This window comes from Hyla sarda, chromosome 6 (genome assembly GCF_029499605.1).
Source record: "Hyla sarda isolate aHylSar1 chromosome 6, aHylSar1.hap1, whole genome shotgun sequence".
Lineage (NCBI taxonomy): Eukaryota > Metazoa > Chordata > Amphibia > Anura > Hylidae > Hyla > Hyla sarda.
The window spans coordinates 149,479,214-149,501,705 of NC_079194.1; the positions used below are offsets into that span (position 1 = coordinate 149,479,214).

Consider the following 22,492-nt stretch of genomic DNA (forward strand, 5'->3'; position numbering starts at 1 on the left):
TGCCAACCTAATGTGGGGGGGACTATACTGCCAACCTAATGTGGGGGAACTATACTGCCAACCCTAATGTGTATTCTGATTTAATTGCTGTGCTGGCACTTTGAGGGAAAAAAAAGTTGGTGTGCATTACGGTTTGGGCACTCGGGCTCAAAAAGGTTCGCCATCTGGCATAGGGTCTGAATACCTATGTACAGTTTTTGCTTTTTGATAAATTTGCAGAAAATTATAAAATTCTGTTTTCACATTCTCATTATCAGATATTGAGTGCAGACTGATGGGGGAAACTTGATTTTTTTTTATATTGGCACAAGGCCTCAACCTCACAAAATGTGAAAAGTTAACAGGATTTTCAGAATGCACTTTAAAACTGCTGTTTAATGCTTCCAATTATGTTGGTTCCCCTTGGGATTTAACTACAGTTTACATGTATTAATTTTTTATATGACCATAATTATTTCAGCATAAAATGCCCTAGACCCTAAAATGCTCCAAAAAAGTAAAGTCTGTAAAGCAAAAAAAACTGTCTCTCTTTCTCTCTCTGTCTATCTCTGTGTCTCTCTCTCCCTCTCTATGGGGGAGATTTATCAAGCTGTTCCCGTCATGATTTTTGCTTTTAAAAAGGCGCATCGCTGCGCATTTTTTGTCATTTGCGCATTTATTTTGCACCTTTTTCGTATATGCCATTTTAGCAAAAATGACTGTAAGAAGCCGAATTCCGTTTTGACTTAGGCCATGGAAGATTTTTACTATATGCGCCTTTTTTAATTTAGGCACATCAATTGGTGCATATCCTTCAAAAAATTTGCAGATCTAGACCTGGGTGGAGGCAACCTTTCAAAAAACATCGCCAAAACCATCGTACACAGTTTTGCATTGATATGCTGTAATTACCATAGGTTTGTGTGTATTTTTCATTAGGTTTTTTTTTGTTTTTGTTAATTTTAAATGAAAATACATTTGTTTTATCTCAATTTTTTTTTCATTAAACTAATTTAAATTTGTAACAAAATTTATGATGTACAGATATGCATGTTAAAATTTGGAAAATAAACAATAAACTTACAAATGAGCCCAGACTGTTCATATTTTAACTTGAATATAATTTAATATTGTCCCATTCTTGCATTTCCTATTTTACTGTAATGTGAATTTTAGATTTTTTGTTACTCTTGCTGGTTTGTTTAAAAATTCAAAAAAGGGTTTATATTCTCCATAAACAAAGTTCATTAACCCCTTTTACTCGTTAAATGTGCTAAGACTAGCCTTTAACATTTGTAAAATACTAAGTCAATTTTTAAATTAGATATTGATTAAATTTTTGTTTTACCACATATAAAAATTTGCAAAATAACATATAGAAAGGTTAGCTAAACAACATAGTTCATTACACAAGTCAAATGAATATATCTGTCAGTTGATTAATTTGGTTGACTTTAGCTACCCTTACTCAATTTTTAATAATCATGTAAAAATGCAAATCGAAAGTCAAATTATTTTTTTATTTAAAATTGTTCAAAAGTTGATAGATTTTTTTTTTTACATTTAAACAAATATTGTTCCAATAAATCAACCAAATGAATATAATAGGGATTTCTAATTATAAAATAATTTATTTATCTCTAAATCCAAAGAGTAATGTGCAAAGCTGTTACTCCGTCAAAACTGACTGTTTTGGCGGCTTCCTGCGCGTTCTGAGGTAAAAAAAAAAAAATTTTGCAATATTTATCAAGTCCGTGCACCTTTTTTAATACATTTTGCACAAGGACGACAAAAACAACGCAGAAAAAAAGGTCAGAAAAAGTGTCTTCTCAAAGACAATATTGATAAATCTCCCCCTATGTCTCTTTCTTTCTATTTCTATCTATCTAAATATTATATATTATCTATCTATATATCTCTAGTGACTTCTGCTCAGTTAGTGATTCCTGTTTTGTAAATGGTTTTATAATATCCGGACCCTGCATAATGATCATATCTCTCGTTCTCCTGACCTCCCATGCCTCTCCTCATTCACGTGCCTGCAAGCCTGTAATTTCTTCTAATGGATAATTGTTTGTATCTATTCAGTGCAGACCATGTTCTGTTGTGTAAACCATTGATAATGAAATAATTATAACATGTCCTACTATTGTAATCAGCCATGAAGATAGAAATTAAACTAGTGATTAATCCACAGAAGTTCATTCATACGTAGGCGCTAAGAACTGGTGTCATCAACAAGGTGCTGCATGCCTCATGTCTTGGCAGCGTCACTATTTTTAGGCAAATTTAAAGGGGTACTCGGGTGGAAAACTTTTTTTTTTTTTTTTTTTTAAATCAACTGGTGCCAGAAAGTCAAACAGATTTGTAAATTACTTCTATTAAAAAATCTTAATCCTTCTAGTACTTATTATCTGCTGAATACTACAGAGGAAATTCTTTTCTTTTTGGAACACAGTGCTCTCTGCTGACATCATGACCACAGTGCTCTCTGCTGACATCTCTGTCCATTTTAGGAACTGTCCAGAGCAGCATATGTTTTTTTCTATGGGGATTTTCTCCTATTCTGGACAGTTCTTAAAATACTGGAAGGATTAAGATTTTTTTAATAGAAGTAATTTACAAATCTGTTTAACTTCCTGACACCAGTTGATAAAAAAAAAAAAAAAAAAGTTTTCCACCAGAGTACCCCTTTAACCCCTTAAGGACCCCGGGTTTTTCCGTTTTTGCATTTTCATTTTATTCTCCTTATTTTATTCTCCTTACCTTTAAAAAATCATAACACCATTTTGTAAATTTTGGGGGCTTCCGTTTCTACGCAGTAAATTTTTTGGTAAACATGACACCTTATCTTTATTCTGTAGGTCCATACGATTAAAATGATACCCTACTTATGTAGGTTTGATTTTGTCATACTTCTGGAAAAAAATCATAACTACATGCAGGAAAATTAATACGTTTAAAATTCTTCTTCTGACCCCTATAACTTTTTTATTCTTCCACGTATGGGATGGTATGAGGGCTCATTTTTTGCATCATGATCTGAAGTTTTTAGTGTTACCATTTTTGCATTGATAGGACTTATTGAATGTTTTTGCGCATGCGCCATTGACCGTGTGGTTTAATTAACGATATATTTTTATAATTCGGACATTTCCGCACGTGGCGATACCACATATGTTTATTTTTATTTACACCTTTTTTTTTAACCACTTAAGGACCTAGGGAGTATGGATACGCCTTGACGTCCTGGTACTTAAGGACCCAGGGCGTATCCATACGCCCGTGGGAATTTCGGTCCCCGCCGAACGCCGGGCGGGGACCGGGCCGGGGTGACTGCTGATATCAATCAGCAGGCACCCCGTGCAAATGCCCAGGGGGGTCATCAGACCCTCTAACCAACCCCCCAACCCCCCCCCCCCCCCGTCGGCGATCGGCGCAAATCGCAAGTGCATTCACACTTGCGATTTGCGCCGATTCCGGGTCATACGGGTCTATTGTGACCCGATGACCCGGAATAGAAGAGGGATCGCGGTTGTCTAAGACACCCACGATCCCCCTGTAGGCATAGGAGTGCTATTGGTCTGCTATTGATCATCAGAGGCGACGACCATAGCAGACCGGGGGCGGGCGGGTTAACTTTCGTTTTCCCCGTCCTGCCCACCCACAATAGGCGGGGAAGAACGGGGAACCGAAGGGGACCTAGCGCCGATGTCCACTTACCCGTCCAGAGGCTGTGGCGACGTTGATAGGCGGGCGGCGTCACGTGCGTCTGAAGAGGAGGGCTGCCGGGATCCTACGGAAGCCGGTAAGTAGATCTGGAGGGCTACAGTCTGAGACCGTGGTCTCTAACTGTAGCCCTCCAGATGTTGCAAAACTACAACTCCCAGCATGCCCAGACAGCTGTTTGGGCATGCTGGAATATGTAGTTTTGCAACAGCTGGAGGGCTGCAGTTTGAGACCACTATACAGTGGTCTCTAAACTATATCCCTCCAGATGTTGCAAAACTACAACTCCTAGCATGCCCACATAGCTGTTTGTTGTCTGGACATGCTGGGAGTTGTAGTTTTGCAACATCTGGAGGTCCACAGTATGGAGATCACTGTGCAGTGGTCTAAAAACTATAGCTCTCCAGATGTTGCAAAACTGCAATTCCCAGCATGCCCAGAAAGCAAACAGCTGTCTCGGCAGGCTGGGAGTTGTAGTTGGGTACCTCCAGCTATTGCATAACTACATCTCCCAGCATGCCCTTCGGTGATTAGTACATGCTGGGAGTTGTAGTTTTGCAACAGCTGGAGGCACACTGGTTGGAAAATATTGAGTTAGGTAACAGAACCTAACTGAAGGTTTTCCAACCAGTGTGCCTCCAGCTGTTGCAAAACTACAACTCCCAGCATGCACGGTCTGTCAGTACATGCTGGGAGTTGTAGTTTTGAAACAGCTGGAGGTTTTCCCCCCCCATGTGAACGTACAGGGTACATTCACATAGGCGGGTTTACAGTAAATTTCCTGCTTCAAGTTTGGGCTGCGGCAAATTTTTTGCCGCAGTGCAAACTCCTAGCGGGAAATTCACCGTAACCCGCCAGTGTGAATGTACCCTAAAAACACTACACTACACTAACACCTAATAAAGGGTAAAACACTACATATACACCCCCTTACACTGTCCCCCCCCCCCAATAAACAATTTAAAACGTCTTGTACGGCAGGGTTTCCAAAACGGAGCCTCCAGCTGTTGCAAAACAACAACTCCCAGCATTTCTGGACAGCCACTGACTGTCCAGGCATGCTGGGAGTTTAGCAACAGCTGGAGGCACCCTGTTTGGGAATCACTGGCGTAGAATACCCCTATGTCCACCCCTATGCAATCCCTAATTTAGTCCTCAAATGCGCATGGTGCTCTCTTACTTCGGAGCCCTGTCGTATTTCAAGGAAACAGTTTAGGGCCACATATGGGGTATCTCCGTACTCAGGAGAAATTACACTACAAATTTTGGGGGGCTTTTTTTCCTTTTACCGCTTGTGAAAAGGAAAAGTTGGGGGCTACACCAGCCTGTTAGTGTAAATTTTTTTATTTTTTTACACTAACATGCTGGTGTTGCCCCATACTTTTTATTTCCACAAGCGGTAAAAGGAAAAAAAGACCCCCAAAATTTGTAACGCAATTTCTCCTGAGTACAGAAATACCCCAGATGTGGGCATAAAATGCTCTGTGGGCACACACTAAGGCTCAGGAGTGAGAGCGCCCCATGTACATTTGAGGCCTAAATTGGTGATTTGCACAGGGGTGGCTGATTTTACAGCGGTTCTGACAAACGCAAAAAAAAATAAAAATACCCACATGTGACCCCATTTTGGAAACTACACCCCTCACCGAACGTGACAAGGGGTATAGTGAGCCTGAACGCCCCACAGGTGTTTGACGAATTTTCATTAAAGTTGGATGGGAAAATAAAAAAAATTATATTTTTTCACTAAAATGCTGGTGTTACCCTAAATTTTTCATTTTCACATCGGGAAATAGGAAAAAAGCCCCCCCCCCCCAAATTTGTAAACCCATCTCTTCTGAGTAAGAACATACCCCATATGTGAATTTAAAGTGCTCTGCGGGCAAACTACAATGCTCAGAACAGAAGGAGCGCCATTGGGATTTTGTAGAGAAAATTTGTCCGGAATTGAAGGCCACATGTGTTTACAAAGCCCCCATAGTGCCAGAACAATGGACCCCCGACACATGTGACCCCATTTTGGAAACTACACCCCTCACGTAATGTAATAAGGGGTACATTGAGAATTTACACCCCACAGGTGTCTGACAGATTTTTGGAACAGTGGTCCGTAAAAATGAAAAATAAAATTTTTCATTTGCACAGCCCACTGTTCCAAAGATCTGTGGGGTGTAAATACTCACTGCACCCCTTATTAAATTCTGTGAGGGGTGTAGTTTCCAAAATGGGGTCACATGTGGGGGGTTCCACTGTTCTGGCACCACGGGGGGCTTTGTAAACGCACATGGCCCCTGACTACCATTCCAAACTAATTCTCTTTCCAAAAGCTCAATGGCGCTCCTCCTCTTCTGAGCATTGTAGTTCGCCAGCAGAGCATTTTACGTCCTAACATGGGGTATTTCCATACTCAGAAGAAATGGGGTTACACATTTTTGGGGTCATTTTCTCCTATTACCCCTTGTAAAAATGTAAAATTTAGGGGAAAAACTGCCTTTTAGTAAAAAAAAAAAAATGTTTTCATTTACACATCCAACTTTAACGAAAAGTCGTCAAACACCTGTGGGGTGTTAAGGCTCAGCGGACCCCTTGTTACGTTCCTTGAGGGGTGTAGTTTCCAAAATAGTATGCCATGTGGGTATTTTTTGCTATTCTGGCACCACAGGGGCTTCCTAAATGCGACATGCCCCCAAAAAACCATTTCAGCAAAAGTTGCTTTCAAAAAGCCAAATGTGACTCATTCTCTTCTGAGCATTGTAGTTTGCCCGCAAAGCATTTTACGTCCTAACATGGGGTATTTCCATACTCAGAAGAGATGGGGTTACAAATTTGGGGGGGCATTTTCTCCCATTACCCTTTGTAAAAATGGTAAATTTGGGGGAAAAACTGCACTTTAGTGAAAAAAATTTTTTCTTCATTTACACATCCGACTTTAACGAAAACTCGTCAAACACCTGTGTGGTGTTAAGGCTCACTGGACCCCTTGTTACGTGCCTTGAGGGGTCTAGTTTCCAAAATGGTATGCCATGTTGGGGTTTTCTGCGGTTCTGGCACCATAGGGGCTTCCTAAATGTGACATGCCCCCCAAAAACCATTTCAGCAAAATTCCCTCTCCAAAATCCTATTGTCGCTCCTTCCCTTCTGAGCCCTCTAGTGCACCCGCCGAACACTTGACATACACATATGAGGTATTTCCTTACTCGAGAGAAATTGGGTTACAAATTTTGGGGGGATTTTTCATCTATTACCCCTTGTAAAAATTCAAAAACTGGGTCTACAAGAACATGCGAGTGTAAGAAATGAAGATTTTGAATTTTCTCCTTCACTTTGCTGCTATTCCTGTGAAACACCTAAAGGGTTAACACACTTACTGAATGTCATTTTGAATACTTTGAGGGGTGCAGTTTTTATAATGGGGTCATTTGTGGGGTATTTCTAATATGAAGGCCCTTCAAATCCACTTCAAAACTGAACTGGTCCCTGAAAAATTCTGATTTTGAAAATTTTGTGAAAAATTGGAAAATTGCTGCTGAGCTTTGAAGCCCTCTGATGTCTTCCAAAAGTAAAAGCACGTCAATTTTATGATGCAAACATAAAGTAGACATATTGTATATGTGAATCAATGTATAATTTATTTGGAATATCCATTTTCCTTACAAGCAGTGAGCTTCAAAGTTAAAAAAATGCAAAATTTTAAATTTTTTCATCAAATTTTGGAATTTTTCACCAAGAAATGATGCAAGTATCGACAAAATTTTACCACTAACATAAAGTAGAATATGTCACGAAAAAACAATCTCTGAATCAGAATGAAAGGTAAAAGCATCCCAGAGTTATTAATGCTTGAAGTGACAGTGGTCAGATGTTCAAAAAATGGCCGGGTCCTTAAGGTATATTTGGGCTGGGTCCTTAAGGGGTTAAATGGGAAAAGGGGGTGATTCAAACTTTTATTAGGGAAGGTGTTAAAGGGTCTTTATTCACTTTGTTTTTTTCATTAGTGGCCCCGTGTCATAGAACAGGAGCAGACTCATGACGTACCGGTATGTCATGGGTCCTTAACCCCTTAAGGACCGAGGGTTTTTCCGTTTTGGCATTTTCGTTTAAAAAATTATAACTTTCAATTTTGCACCAAAAAATCCATATGATGGCTTATTTTTTGCGACACCAATTCTACTTTGTAATGACATCAGTCATTTTACCCAAAAATCTAAGGTAAAACGGAAAAAAAAATCATTGTGAGACAAAATTGAAAAAAAAAAACGCTGTTTTGTAACTTTTGGGGGCTTCTGTTTCTACGCAGGACATTTTTCGGTAAACATGACACCTTATCTTTCTTCTGTAGGTCCATACGATTAAAATGATACCCTACTTATATAGGTTAGATTTTTTCATACTTCTGGAAAAAATCATAACTACATGCAGGAAAATTAATACGTTTAAAATTGTCATCTTCTGACCCCTATAACTATTTTTTTTTTTCGCATATGGGGCAGTATGAGGGCTCATTTTTTGCGCCGTGATCTGAAGTTTAGTAGTACCATTTTTGTATTGATAGGACGCCATTGACCGTGTGGTTTAATTAACGATATATTTTTATAATTCAGACATTTCCACACGCGGCGATACCATGGGAAAACGCTGCGTTTTATGGGAAAACGGGGGTGATTCAAACTTTTAATAGGGAAGGGGGTTAAATGATCTTTATTCACTTTTTTTTTTTTTTGCAGTGTTATAGCTCCCGTAGGGACCTATAACACTGCACAAACTGATCTTTTACATTGATCACTGGTTTCTCATAGGAAACCACTGATCGATGATTCTGCCGCTTGACTGCTCATGCCTGGATCTCAGGCACTGAGCAGTCATTCAGCGATTGGACAGCGAGGAGGCAGGTAGGGATCCTCCAGCTGTCCTGTAAGCTGTTCGGGATGCCGCGATTTCGCCGCGGCTATCCCGAACAGCTCCCTGAGCTAACCGGCATGCTTTCACTTTCACTTTAGACGCGGCGTTCAACTTTGAACGCCGTGTCTAAAGGGTTAATAGTGCATGGCACCGCGATCAATGCCGTGCTATTAGCCACGGGTCCCGGCCGTGCCCCCGCGTTATAGATCGGGAGCGGACACATGACGTACCGGTACGTCATGTGTCCTAAAGGAGTTAAGGGGTTAAGGACCAAGCCCATTTTCACCTTTAAGGACCAGAGCATTTTTTTGCACATCTGACCACTGTGTCACTTTAAGCATTAATAACTCTGGGATACTTTCACTTATAAATTTGATAACAAGATTGTTTGTTTGTTTTTCATGACATATTCTAATTTAACATAGTGGTAAATTTTCAACGTTACTTTCATAATTTCTTGGTGAAAAATTCAAAAATTTCATGAGAAATTTTAAAGTTTTGCATTTTTCCAACTTTGAAGCTCTCTGCTTGTAATGAAAATAGGCCTACCAAATAAATGTATATATTGATTCACATATACAGTATGTCTACTTTATGTTTGCATCATAAAGTTGACATGTTTTTACTTTTGGAAGACATCAGAGGGCTTCAAAGTATAGCAGCAATTTTCAAATTTTTCACAAAATTTTCAAAATCTGAATTTTTCAGGGACCAATTCAGATTTTAAGTGAATTTGAAGGGCCTTCATATTAGAAATACCCCATAAAAGACCCCATTATGGAAACTACACCCCTCAAAGTATTCAAAATGACATTCAGAAAGTCTGTTAACCCTTTAGTTGTTTCACAGGAATAGTAGCAAAGTGAAGGAGAAAATTTACACTAGCATGTTCTTGTAGACCCAGTTTTTGAATTTTTACAAGGGGTAATAGGAAAAAAAGCCCCCCAAAATTTGTAACCTAATTTCTCTCAAGGAAATACCTCATATGTGGATGTAAAGTGGCCTGTGAGTGCACTAGAGGGCTCAGAAGGGAAGGAGCGACAATGGGATTTTGGAGAGTGAATTTTGCTGAAATGGTTTTTGGGGGGCATGTCACATGTAGGAAGCCATAACAGCAAAAAAAAAAAAAAAAAAAAAAATCCACATGGCATATTATTTTGGAAACGAGACCCCTCAAGGAACGTAACAAGGGGTACATTGAGCCTTAACACCTCACATGTGTTTGACGACTTTTCGTTAAATGGGCACTGTCATTAAAACAAAAAATTGATATGTTGTAGTACTTAAGTACTACAACATATCTCTAATATAGTTTAATTTAAAAAAAGTGATTTTAAAACAGTTTAAAATCACTTTTAAATTCGGCCACTAGGGGTCGCCCTCCTAGTGGCCGAATGCATTCTGCAGTGACGTCACTACAGAATTTCGACTCATTTCAGCCTGGCAATGAGTCGAAATTCGTTCACTGTGCGCTGGCTTCCTGTCTGCCAATCAAACAGGCAGGAAGCCAGCGCAGTAAAGTCCAGGAGCAGCCGCCCTGGCCGCAGCAGGCATGCAGCCTGTACCTCAGCCCAGTTGGTGTCATGGCGGCCGCACTCTCTCTGCAGACTCCGGTAACCGAATTGGATTCACCGACACGTCCTGCATCCGGATTCCCTGTTTCTCCGCAGCTCGCCGCGCAGCGCAGAGTTGGCGGTCCTGGCTTCTTCTCCTCATCTGCTGCCGGCGGCAGCGACCGGAGGTGAGGGGGGGGGGGTATGGTATGAATGGGTGCCTCCAGTTGTTTCACCACTACAACTGCCAGCATGCCCTGTAAGCCAATAGATGTCAGGACAGAGTTGTAGTTGTGAAACAGCTGGAGGCACCCTGTTAGAACTAAGGGCGGAAGTCCCCCCAGCAGGCATCAGTGACGTGGTGCCTGCTGGGGAAGTCTGCCTGGTAGTGAGCACACTACCAGGCAGACAAAATGGCATTTATTAATCAATAAATATAAAAATAAAGGCAGGGAGGGGGTTAGGGATAGAAGGGCAATAGGCAGGGACAGAAAAAAAAAGAGGGTTGGTGGGAGCTACCCTTTAAAGTTGGATGTGTAAATGAAAAAAAAAAATGTCTTCACTAAAATGCTGTTTTTTTCCCAAAATTTGAATTTTTTTTGCAAGGGGTAATAGGAGAAAATGAGTATGGAAATGACCAATGTGCGGACATCAAGTGCTCTGCTGTTGCACTACAATGCTCAGAAGAGAAGGAGTGCCATTGATCTTTTGGAGAGAGAATTTGCTTGAAATGGAAGTCCGAGCCATGTGCTTTTACAAGGCCCCCATGGTGCCAGAACAGGGACCCCCCGCCCCCCCCCACATGTGATCCCATTTTGGAAACTACACCCCTCACAGAATTTAATAAGGGGTGCAGTGAGCATTTACACCCCACTGGCATTTGACACATCTTTGGAACAATGGGCTGTGCAAATGAAAAATTACATTTTTAATTTTCACGGACCAATGTTTCAAAAATCAGTCAGACACATGTGGGGCGTAAATGCTCACTGTACCCCTTATTACATTACGTGAGGGGTGTCGTTTCCAAAATGGGGTCACATGTGGGGGGGGGGTCCATTGTTCTGGCACTATGGGGGCTTTGTAAACACATGTGGCCTTCAATTTCGGACAAATTTTCTTTCCAAAAGCCCAATGGCGCTCCTTCTCTTCTGAACATTGTAGTTCGCCCGCAGAGCACTTTACATCCACACATGGGGTATGTTCTTACTTAAAGGGGTATTCCAGGAAAAAATCATCTGGCTCCAGAAAGTTAAACAGGTTTGTAAATTACTGAAGTTGAGTTGTTCTTTTCTGTCTGGCAACAGTGCTCTCTGCTGACATCTCTGCTTGTCTTGGGAACTGCAGAGTAGAAGAGGTTTGCTATGGGGATTTGCTTGTAAACTGGGCGGTTCCCGAAACACGTGTTATCAGAGAGCACTTAGAAAAGAACAACTCAACTTCATCAGCTCATAAGTACTGAAAGGATTAAGATTTTTTAATAGAAGTAATTTAAAAATCTGTTTAACTTTCTGGAGCCAGTTGATATATATAAAACAAGTTTTTTCCTGGATAAACCCTTTAAGAAATGTGGTTACAAATTTTGGGGGCATTTTTTCCTATTTTCCCTTGAGAAAATGAATAGTTGAGTTTTATTTTATTAATAGTTTTATTAAAATGTATTTTTTTTTTCATTTTCCCATCCGAATTTAACGAAAATTCGTTAAACACCTGTAGGGTGTTAAGGCTCACTATACTCCTTGTTAGGTTCCATGAGGGGTGTAGTTTCCAAAATGGGGTCACATGTGGGTTTTAAGTTTTTTTGCGTTTATGTCAGAACCGCTGTAAAATCAGCCCCCCTGTGCAAATCACAAATTTAGGCCTCAAATGTACATAGTGCGCTCTCACTCCTGAGCCTTGTTGTGCGTTCATAGAGCATTTTATGGGGGTCTTTATTTTCCTTTTACCTCTTGTGAAAATTAAAAGTATGTTTTTACACTAACAGGCTGGTGTAGACCCCAACTTTTCCTTTTCATAAGTGGTAAAGGGGGGAAAAAAAGCCTGCCCGCCCCCCCCCCCCCCCCCCCCAAAATTTGTAATGCAATTGCTCCCGAGTACGGAAATACCCCATATGTGGCCCCAAACTGTTTCCTTGAAATACGACAGGGCTCCGAAGTGAGAGAGCGCAATACTCATTTGATGACTAAATTAGGGATTGCATAGGGGTATTCTATGCCAGTGATTCCCAAACATGGTGCCTCTAGCTGTTGCTAAACTCCCAGCATGCCTGGACAGTCAGTGACTGTCCAGAAATGCTAGGAGTTGTTGTTTTGGAAACACTGCTGTACAATATGTTTTTCATTTTTATTGAGGGGGACAGTGTAAGGGGGTGTATATGTAGTGTTTTACCCTTTATTATGTGTTAGTGTAGTGTAGTGTTTTTATGGTACATTCACACTGGCGCGGGTTTACTGCAAGTTTCCCGCTAGGAGTTTGCGCTGCAGCGGAAAATTTGCCGCAGCTCAAACTTGAAGTAGGAACTCACTGTAAACCCGCCCGTGTGAATGTACCCTGTACATTCACATGGGGGGCATAACTCCAGCTGTTGCAAAACTACAACTCCCAGCATGCGCTGACAGACCTTGCATGCTGGGAGTTGTACTTTGCAACAGCTGGAGGCACACTGGTTGGAAAACCTTCAGTTAAGTTCTGTTACATAACTCAGTATTTTCCAACCAGTGTGTCTCCAGCTGTTGCAAAACTAAAACTCCCAGCATGTACTGATCGCCCAAGGGCATGCTGGGAGATATAGTTACGCAACTACAGCTCCCAGCATGTCGAGACAGCAGTTTGCTGTTCGTGCATGCTTGGAGTTGTAGTTTTGCAAGATCTGAAGGGCCAACGTTTAGAGACCACTGCACGGTGATCTCCAAACTGTGGCCCTCCAGATGTTGCAAAACTACAAATCCCAGCATGCCCAGACAGCAAACTGCTGTGTGGGCATGCTGGGAGTTGTAGTTATTGCAACATCTGGAGGGCTACAGTTTAGAGACCACTGTAATTGTCTCCAAACTGTAGCCCTCCAGATGTTGCTAGGCAACAACTCACCGGCTTCTGGAGGATTTAAGTGCCAGGGCGTACCTGTACGCCCTTGGTCCCTAAGTGGTTAAAGTGCTTTTCTCACATATAAGTTACAGCTGAATGGAGCAACAGTGTGCATGCCCAACTGCTACTCCATTCTAATGTGCAACACAGGACCCCTGTTTTTCTGGTTAGTGGGAGTCTTGGTGATTAGACATTATCAACTATACTGTGGATAGGTGACAAGTATGGTTTGTGGGAAAAATCCCTTTAAGGCCAGATCCTACTGGTGGAACACATCAGATCCTGGTACTACTCAGTGCCCCTGTAGCCTAGCCATAGTTGACCTTCAGTAACATTATAGCAGGATGGACTCTGTTCATTGAATTAGCTCAGGTATCCAGATATTATATGTTTTCTAACATTCATTTCCTCTCTACAGAGATGGCCAGGTCAAGATCATGGAGAACACTGTATCAAATGCAGAGCATTATTTTGGACAGTTCTGCTCAGTACTGGCATCTTATACCCGCAAAACAGCCAAACTGCGGGATAAGGCCGATGAGCTCGTAAAACAACTTATTGACTTTGGAAACACAGAGAACCCTGAACTAAGGAGCACCATGAAAAACATGGCGGAGGAGTTGGCAAAGATTCAGGACTACAGACATGCACAGGTATTGTTCCATGAGTGTACATACTGTATATCATGCATATCATTACTGTGGATCCTGATGTTATTGTAGAACCTTATATACATTGAAATGAATTTCTATGGCCTTTACATAATGCTACCTCTCAATAGCAATATACCTGTAACCAATCCCTCAACTTTAAGATCAGTCAGTATTAGCAACGTCAATATCTGCATTGCAAAATTGAACCATAGTTTGAGGTTCCAATCGTTGGTCAGATGCTATCTGCTACAAACACCAATATAGGCCATGTAGGTTGATTGCTGGTTTGCATTTGCCACCATAATCATGCACAATAAGGCTACATGGTAGTGGGTATAGGGTGTCGTATGTCATGCCACTGCTGAAATTAGGGGTGAAATGGGTAAGCAAAGCTTCAAAACTAAATCCAGTATCTGAAAGAGAGGTCGCTCCAGCTGTCATGTCTGTGCAAGTCAATTACCATAGCGCTGTGCTGCGATTATCTCCCAGCGTCTGCGTGTCTCATCTCCATATTCATAGCTTCTTAATCCTCAAAGCCATAATCTGCATGTAATGATTTTCATCTTCTGCCCATGGAAAGCTGACCTTTGCTGGGTAATTTGAAACACAAAAGTGTGTTAATGAATCAAGCACACTGGCAGCTAAATGATCTCTCTACAGGAAGGAGGAATGAGCGTGGAGGTAAGAGCCGCCTCGCAACCCTCTTAATCAGCCACTTTTCCTGAAAACAAGACTGCTGGCGAGCTAATTATTTACTCATTAATTGTTGGCTGCCCATCACTGGGGAGTCCTCTTCAGCCTGGTCATGTTCACATCCTGTGCAAACACGTCAACAAAGCCCTTATTTTATACCCTGCTGGACTAAGAAAGACACTTTGGGTTCCAGAATCATTAAAATTACAATGTATTCCATTGAGATGTTGTGCTGCCTGCATGTAGGTAAAAGGGACTCAATACTGAATGGGTGAACACAGTGAAATTCGTTGGGTCCAGGAAATTAGATGTGGGGGGATGTTAGAGATTGGTGTTGTTATCCTTCTATCCTTCTCATGTGTTCTAAGCAGATACAGATTAAATGATTACTGGTAGGCACTGTCAGAGCTCCCACATCAGATAAAGTACTGTGGGGCCTAGAGGTTCAACAGGGGCCCTTAAAGTGTACCTGTTAGATCCTACAAAAAAAAAATAGTATGTTTCTCAAAACCTAATCCTGACCATGTACATCTAATTTTTATGCATCTTTTCACCTTTATTTATTATAAAAATCTCTCTTTTCATTAGCTCACAGTATTAGAAATCCTCTCAGGGGAAGGGGGTTTGTCCCTACCTGGTGGTGGTGGGTGGTGATTGGTGAGTCCTTGAGTAATCTCTTGTCCATGACTCATGTACAAGCTTTATGCTTCTCCAGGACTGGTAAGTGTTCCAGGAGGTATGGGGACCCCTAGTGGTGGGATTTTCAGGAGCCATTTTATTTATTAAAGGGTACCTCTCATCAAATAAACTTTTGATATATTTTAGATTAATGAATGTTGAATAACTTTCCAATAGCATGTTAATGAAAAATATGCTTCTTTCTATTGTATTTTTCCCGATCAGTCCTGTCAGCAAGCATTTCTGACTCATGCTGGAGTCCTAAACACTCAGAGCTGCCAGCCTGCTTTGTTCACAGCCAAACAGGCTGTGAACAAAGCAGGCTGGCAGCTCTGAGTGTTCTCCTTTGTGAACAAAGCAGACTGGCAGCTCGTAGTGTTTTGGACTCCAGCATGAGTCTGAAATGCTTGCTGCCAGGACTGGTAGGGAGACCCCAAGTGGTCATTTCTTCAAAGTGGAAAATTAAATAGAAAGAAGCATATTTTTTAATAACATGCAATTGTAAAGTTATTCTGCATACATTAATCTATAATATATCAAAAGTTTTTTTGATGAGAGGTACCCTTTAAATATATATAAAAATAAAATAACAACATATAAAATGTTTGGATCGGACAGTGTCCATTTAAGGTCCTGTGTTGGGCCCATTATCTGATGTTACTTGGGCATATCAAAGCCTCATTTGTCTGGACATTATTGTCTGCCCTACACTGCTTCAAAATGTCTTTGTGTCATCTGAGTATTTTATGCTGTATTTGCAGGTGGAGAGGTTGGAAACCAAAGTTGTAAACCCAATTAAAATGTACGGACCCTTAATAAAGGAAAAGCGGGTAAGAATATCTAACTTACATGTATCTATTAAACATTATAACTTATATACACATACGCTGTGTGGACAAAAGTATTGGGTAGCACCTCTTAAGGCTACTTTCACACCATGAGTATTCATCCGTTATTAAACATCCATTTTCTGTGTAAAAACAGATGTATAATAACAGATGAAATAACGGGTGCTAACGGCTGAATAATGTCCGTCAAAATAATGGGCATATTCATGCGTTAAGACCCATTATAACATCCGTCATGTATGGCCATTTTAACACCTCTGCCTACAGACTCCCACAGCCGGGACTACTACTACTCCCATCATGGTACAGACTTCTTTCCATGATGGGAGTAGTAATTCCCTGGCTGCGGGAGTCTGCAGACGGCTGGGGAGGCTACATTAGTGTTTGTACTACTACCCCCATCATGGAACAGAGTCTGTTCCATGATGGGGGTTGTAGTACAGGGGCTGAGAGATTGATCGCACAGAGTCTCACTTCTTAGACCCCATGTAATCAGAAGTTATTAAGCAGGGGAGCTGGCGGCATGCTGCGCTGCCCTGCGCTGTGTCATGTGTTTTTACTTTAATTTTTAAATCCCCTGCAGGGAGCCCTGAATAACCGCTACTGAGGAGCCATTCAGGGCTCTCTGCGGGGTTTTTAAAATGAACATTGTGACTAGCAGGGGGGCCATATGTATATTAAAAGTGCTGTGGGGGGGGGGGCAAGATATATAGTGCTGCAGGGGGGGGGTCAGACATATAGCCTATATATCTAGCCCCCCAGCCCATTTATAATATTCCCCCCACAGCACATTAATAAAGATATGACCCCCGCCGGCGCATTTATAAATATATACCCCCCCCCCCCCCCTGCAGCGCATTTATAATGTGAAATGAAATGCCACCGCAGTGCTATATGTAAAAAGTATATCTATCAGCAGTACATTGGGCCAGCAGCTGATAGAAATACTTTTCATACATAGCGCTGCGGTGGCATATGTATATAGATGTGCTTTGGTGGCCAGATAACGCTATATGTTTGCCCCCCCCAGCGCATCTATATACATATGCCCCTGCAGCGCTATGTATGAAAAGTATCTCTATCAGAAGCGCATAGGGCCAGAAGCCAGCCCGATGATGCTGATATAATACATTTCATACATATCGCTGCAGGGGCATATGTATATAGATGCGTTGGGGAGGCAGGCATATAGCGTTATCTGGCCCCCACAGCGCATCTATATCCATATGCCACCGCAGCGCTATGTATGAAAAGTAATTTCTGTCTGCATCATCGGGCTGACCTGATGGGCTGCTGACAGTACTTTTCACTTATAGCGCTGCGTTTGCATTTTATGGCATGCGCTGCGGGGAGCACATTATAAATGCACTGGGTATATGTTTATAAATGTGCCGGCGGGTGTCATATCTTTATTAATGCACCGGCGGGGGGGGTCATATCTTTATTAATGTACCGGTGGGGGGGTCATATCCTTATTAATGCGCTGCAGGGGGCATATTATAAATGCGCTGGGGGGCTAGATATATAGGCTATATGTCTGCCCACCCCCTGCAACGCTATATATATCTTGCCCCCCATGGCGCTTTTAATATACATATTGCCCCCGCTGCCACTCACTATGTTCATTTTAGAAACCCTGCTGGGAGCCCTGAATGGCTCATCAGTACTGGCCATTCAGGGCTCCCTGTGGGGGATTTAAAAAAATGAATGTAAAAACACACGATACATCACAGGGTTGCGAACCATGCCACCAGCTCCCCTGCTTAATAACTTCTGATCGCATGGGGTCTCAGAAGTGAGATCCGGTGTGATCAATCCCTCAGGCCCTGTACTACAACCCCCATCATGGAACAAAGTCTGTTCCATGATGGGGGTAGTAGTACAAACATTAATGTAGCCTCCCCAGCCACCGGCAGACTCCTGCAGCCGGGGAATTACTACACCCGTCATGGAAACAAGTCTGTTCCATGATGGGAGTAGTAGTAGTCCCTCAGCACTTCAGGAGTCTGCTGATGTCACCTCTTCTGATCATGCTCAGAAGTAATAACTGATATTGTAAACCAGGTGCAAACAGATGACCTAAAGGCTCATCCCTTTGCCATAGACTTCAATGTTAAAAATAACGGCCTTTAAAGGGGTATTCCGGGCAAAAATATTTTATCCCCTATCCAAAGAATAGGGGATAAGGTGTCTGATCGTAGGGGGCCTGCTGCTGAGATCGCGAAGGGTCTCGGCAGCGGGACCCCCCCCCCCCCCCCCCCCCCCCGCGATCAGACATCTTATCCCCTACCCTTTGGATAGGGGATAAAATGTTTTTGCCTGGAATACCCCTTTAATTTACCAGTTTCTTGTGATGTGACGGAAGAAAAAAACGGCACATGCACAAATTTTTCTTCCGTCACAACTAACGTACGTTATCCATGACAGGCTATAACTGGTCATAACGGATAATCAAAAAAATCCCATAGGCTTGAATGGGATTTTGGAACAGCTGTTTAACATGGCCTTTCTAACGGACGTTTATAATGGATCTTTATAATGGAACAACTTTATAGTGTGAAAGGGACCTAATCTGTGAACTCAGTGTTTTATTCAGTCTATTTCCACATGTGTATAAAATCCGACCCCTACTAGTGCTATCTGCTAGAGATGAGCGAAGTTATAGTGATTCGATTCGTCACAAACCTCGCGGCTCGGCAGTTGCTGACTTTAGCCTGTATAAATTAGTTCATCTTTCAGGTGCTCCGGTGGGTTGGAAATTGAAAGGGTTATGATTTTAAAAGGTGAGGAGGAAAAAAACGAAAGTGCAAAAACAGAAAAAAAGCTTTGTCCTTAAGGGGTTAAAAAACTCAGACTTTTTAACAAAATAAGTTTGCTTAAAATCGGCCTATTCTGACTCTATAACGTTCTAATTTTTCCGTATACAGGGCTGCATAAGGGTCATTTTTGTGCGCCGTAATCTGTAGTACAGTAAGGAGCATGAAGGTGGGCATTACACAGTAAGGGGCACAAAAGGGGGATTTATACAGTGTGGGGCACTAAGAGGAAAACTATTTCTGTGTAAAACATGAACACGTTTACTGACAAGCAGCACTTTTCAAAACTGGACAGCTAGAGGCACAAAATGGGTCGGGTCACCAGCGGATCCGCAGCCTGAAATACACTGCGGATCCCTTACGTGTGACCCTACCCTTATAGTATATGTGGGCTTATTGAATTCAACAGGATTCTGCTGCTCTGTGCTTCCGGCACGGAAATGTCATTTTCTGTGTCCGCGCAAAGAATGAACACGTTCATTCTTTGTGTGGAGTCTGCACAGAATGCATAGCCATCTATGAGACAGCGCATTCCTGTGCGGTGTCCCCCAGTTTGCGAAATATCCACACGGAGAACATAGCCTTATACAGTAGTATATGTGGGAGCTATTACTGATAGGCAGCATTGAGAAGATCACTGTTTATTTCTGTGTGGTGACTATTACAAGAACAAGGTGACAGTATTAGGTTAGGGCTACATGGCAAAAATGGGTTGCACAGTCAAAGATCGCTATGTTCTCCTTGAATCGTGCTGAATCTCAACTAATGTAAGTGAATGTGGTCACACATAGAGAAATCCAGCACAAATCAGTTCTTGCTCTTTAGTTGTGTGGCAAGGAAAGGGTGTATTTCTCTAGCTTACCCTGGAGAAACCTCAACCTGTGGCCTAATTAATGAGGTAGCAGAAAGGGGAAGTGTGTTTTAAAAGGAAGTCATACAGAATAATCTGTGCTCCTTAGAAGACGGCAAGGTGGCTGTAGGGAGAGGCAGTGGTCCTGCTGAGGAACACACAGCCCGAGCTGTGAGTGGCCCAAAGGGTGGTGTGGATGAGACACACAGCAAGAGGTTGCAAACGATGTGTGTGAACAGTGAGTAGAAGGTTGCAGGAGGCATAAGTTTAACTAGCTGGGAAAAGCCCACCAGTGGACAGACAGGGCATGCTGTATTGTTTAGTTAGTGACTGGACGGTCTAGGATTTTGTTTTGTTCCTGTGTTATGTTTTTATTTATCCTGCAACCTGTCTAATAAAGCTGGCGAGGGGCTGGACTTGCATAAAGTACTGTTGTTTGACGGTTTATTGAAGTGGAAATGTGTCCTGTGGCAGTGTCCAGGATGATCTCAAAGCTATCCCCAGGGGGAAATCCATACAGGTGGTTTATAAAACCTTTAAAACAGCATCATAAAATGTATGGCTTTCTGTGACCCTGTGGTTTCCTGTGACCATACATTTTATGATGCTGTTTTGGGCTGGATTTCTCTACCTGTGTTCTTACAAGTTGCTGTTGCTCCACAGCTGTCCGTGCACTTCATTCTTGCAGAGGGGGGAGCTGAGCTGATCTGCACTAAATGGGGTCACATTGCAACCCCCAAATTACCACATCCACAAATTCATCCTGGATGGAATTATTTATGGACATTTATCAACGGGTTTAGTCTGGTTTTCTTTACTATAATTGTCGCAAAATTGTCGCAACTGCGACTACGTGACTTTTCGTGCGACATTTTGACTGGAAAGCGAGAAAAGCAAGTTTTCCAAAAATTAACTACGTAGTAATAATTTTAAAATGGACTACGGGTAGTCAGGTATTTATTAACTGCGACAGTCGCAACTGCGCAAAAAAAAGTCGCAAGAGGGTTAAAAATTGACTAAATTTACTCCAGCTCAAACATGGAGCAGAAAAAGCTACTACCAAAGTAAAAAAGGAAAAATTGCATATGTGAAAGAAAATTATCAACAGGCTGAAACCAGTTGATAAATAAGTCACCTATAAGCAAAAAAAGTAAGGAAAAAATGACAAAAAAAAAGAATACATAAGCAAACATTGATAAATGTCCCTCATTATGTTTATGTTGTAGTCACAGCCATTTGTGGTTTGCAGAGCAATCTCAGTTACTCATATTAGATTAACCAAGATGCAGTACAATTCAGGGAGCGCAACATAGTGATCTTTGGTCACGCCATCTGGGGGCCCCATTTTTTTTATTTTTGCCCAGGGCCACACTTAGTCTAAAACCAGCCCTGACAGCAACACGGCTACATAGAGTTAACATAAAGTTACAAAATAAGGGTCACTAAATGCTAAAGCACATAGTGGATACAATTTGCCACTGCTCTGTTGACTGCTAACTGCAGAGCTCTATAAAGCTCATCTGTCATCAAAAACTGTTCCCTGCCAGGAGCATCATGGCATGAGTTTCCCAGGCAAAACAGCTGCATTACCAGCCTTACCAAGCACAATGCCAGGTGATGGATGGAGTGGATTAAAGAATGGTACCACCGGACTTTGGAGCAGTAAAAAGATTCAATGAAGTGACATATCACACAATATTACTTTCCTGACTGCTTTGTGCTACCTGTAAAGTTTGGTGGAGGAGGGATAATTCTAATGGGTTGTTCTTCAGAGGTTGGCCTAGGTTTCTTAGTTCTAGTGAAAGGAAATGCTAAAATCTTAGTATACCAAGACATTTTGAACAATTGTATGCTCCCAACTTTGTGGAAACAGTTTGGGGAAGGCCCTTTTCTGTTCCAGCATGACTGTACCCCAGTGCATAATGCAAGTTCTGTAAAGGCATGGCTGGGTGAGTTTGGTGTGAAAGAACTTGACTGGCTCACACAGAGCCCTGACCTTAAAGGGGTTCTCCGGTGCTTAGACATCTTATCCCCTGTCCAATGTTCGCTCCGGGACTGATTACGGTCGACCGCAGGGCCGGCGGCGTGTGACGTCACGCCTCCGCCCCCGTGTGACATCATGCTCCGCCCCTCAATGCAAGCCTACGGGAGGGGGCATGATCGCTATCCCAGAGGGGTCCCAGAGGAATCTTAAGTGTATTACACTGCAGATCTCCTTTAAGTAGACGTAATTTACAAATCTGTGGAACTTTCTATTAACAGTTGATATTAAAACTTTTTTTTTCCTCCAAAATTCTCCATGTGAATAGGCCCTAAAGGGGTACTCCGCCCCTATACATCTTATCCCCTATCCTTTGGATAGGGGACAACATGTCTAGGGGTGGAGCACCCCTTTAAGAAATATTTTGTAGAAAAAAAAATACCCGGCTGCGGCACCCCAGACATCCGGTGCACAGAGCGAACTTCGAAGCTCGGAACGTCACGGCCACGTCCCCTCAATGCAAGTCTAGGGCAGTCTTTGCGATTTTTAACAGAAGTCATGTGTATCTTTCATCATATGACTCATGGATTTCTATTAACCCCTTAAGGACATGTGCCGTAAATGTACGGCACTGCTGAGAAGTACTTAGCGCACAGTTCTGTACATTTACGGCGCAGCTTTCCTGGATCACCGCGTCTCCGGACACGGTGATCGGAACGGGATGACTGC

At 42.1% G+C, this 22,492-nt stretch overlaps 1 protein-coding gene across 1 annotated transcript in view; it reads left to right on the forward strand.

Moving 5' to 3' along the window:
• The window catches only part of CIBAR2 (CBY1 interacting BAR domain containing 2), a 95,596-nt gene that overhangs the window by 26,890 nt on the left and 46,214 nt on the right, over nucleotides 1–22,492 (forward strand). The window contains exons 3-4 of the mRNA XM_056525524.1: nucleotides 13,663–13,897; nucleotides 16,030–16,098. Of these exons, the coding sequence (XP_056381499.1) occupies nucleotides 13,663–13,897; nucleotides 16,030–16,098 (304 nt within the window). The remainder of the gene's footprint in view (nucleotides 1–13,662; nucleotides 13,898–16,029; nucleotides 16,099–22,492) is intronic.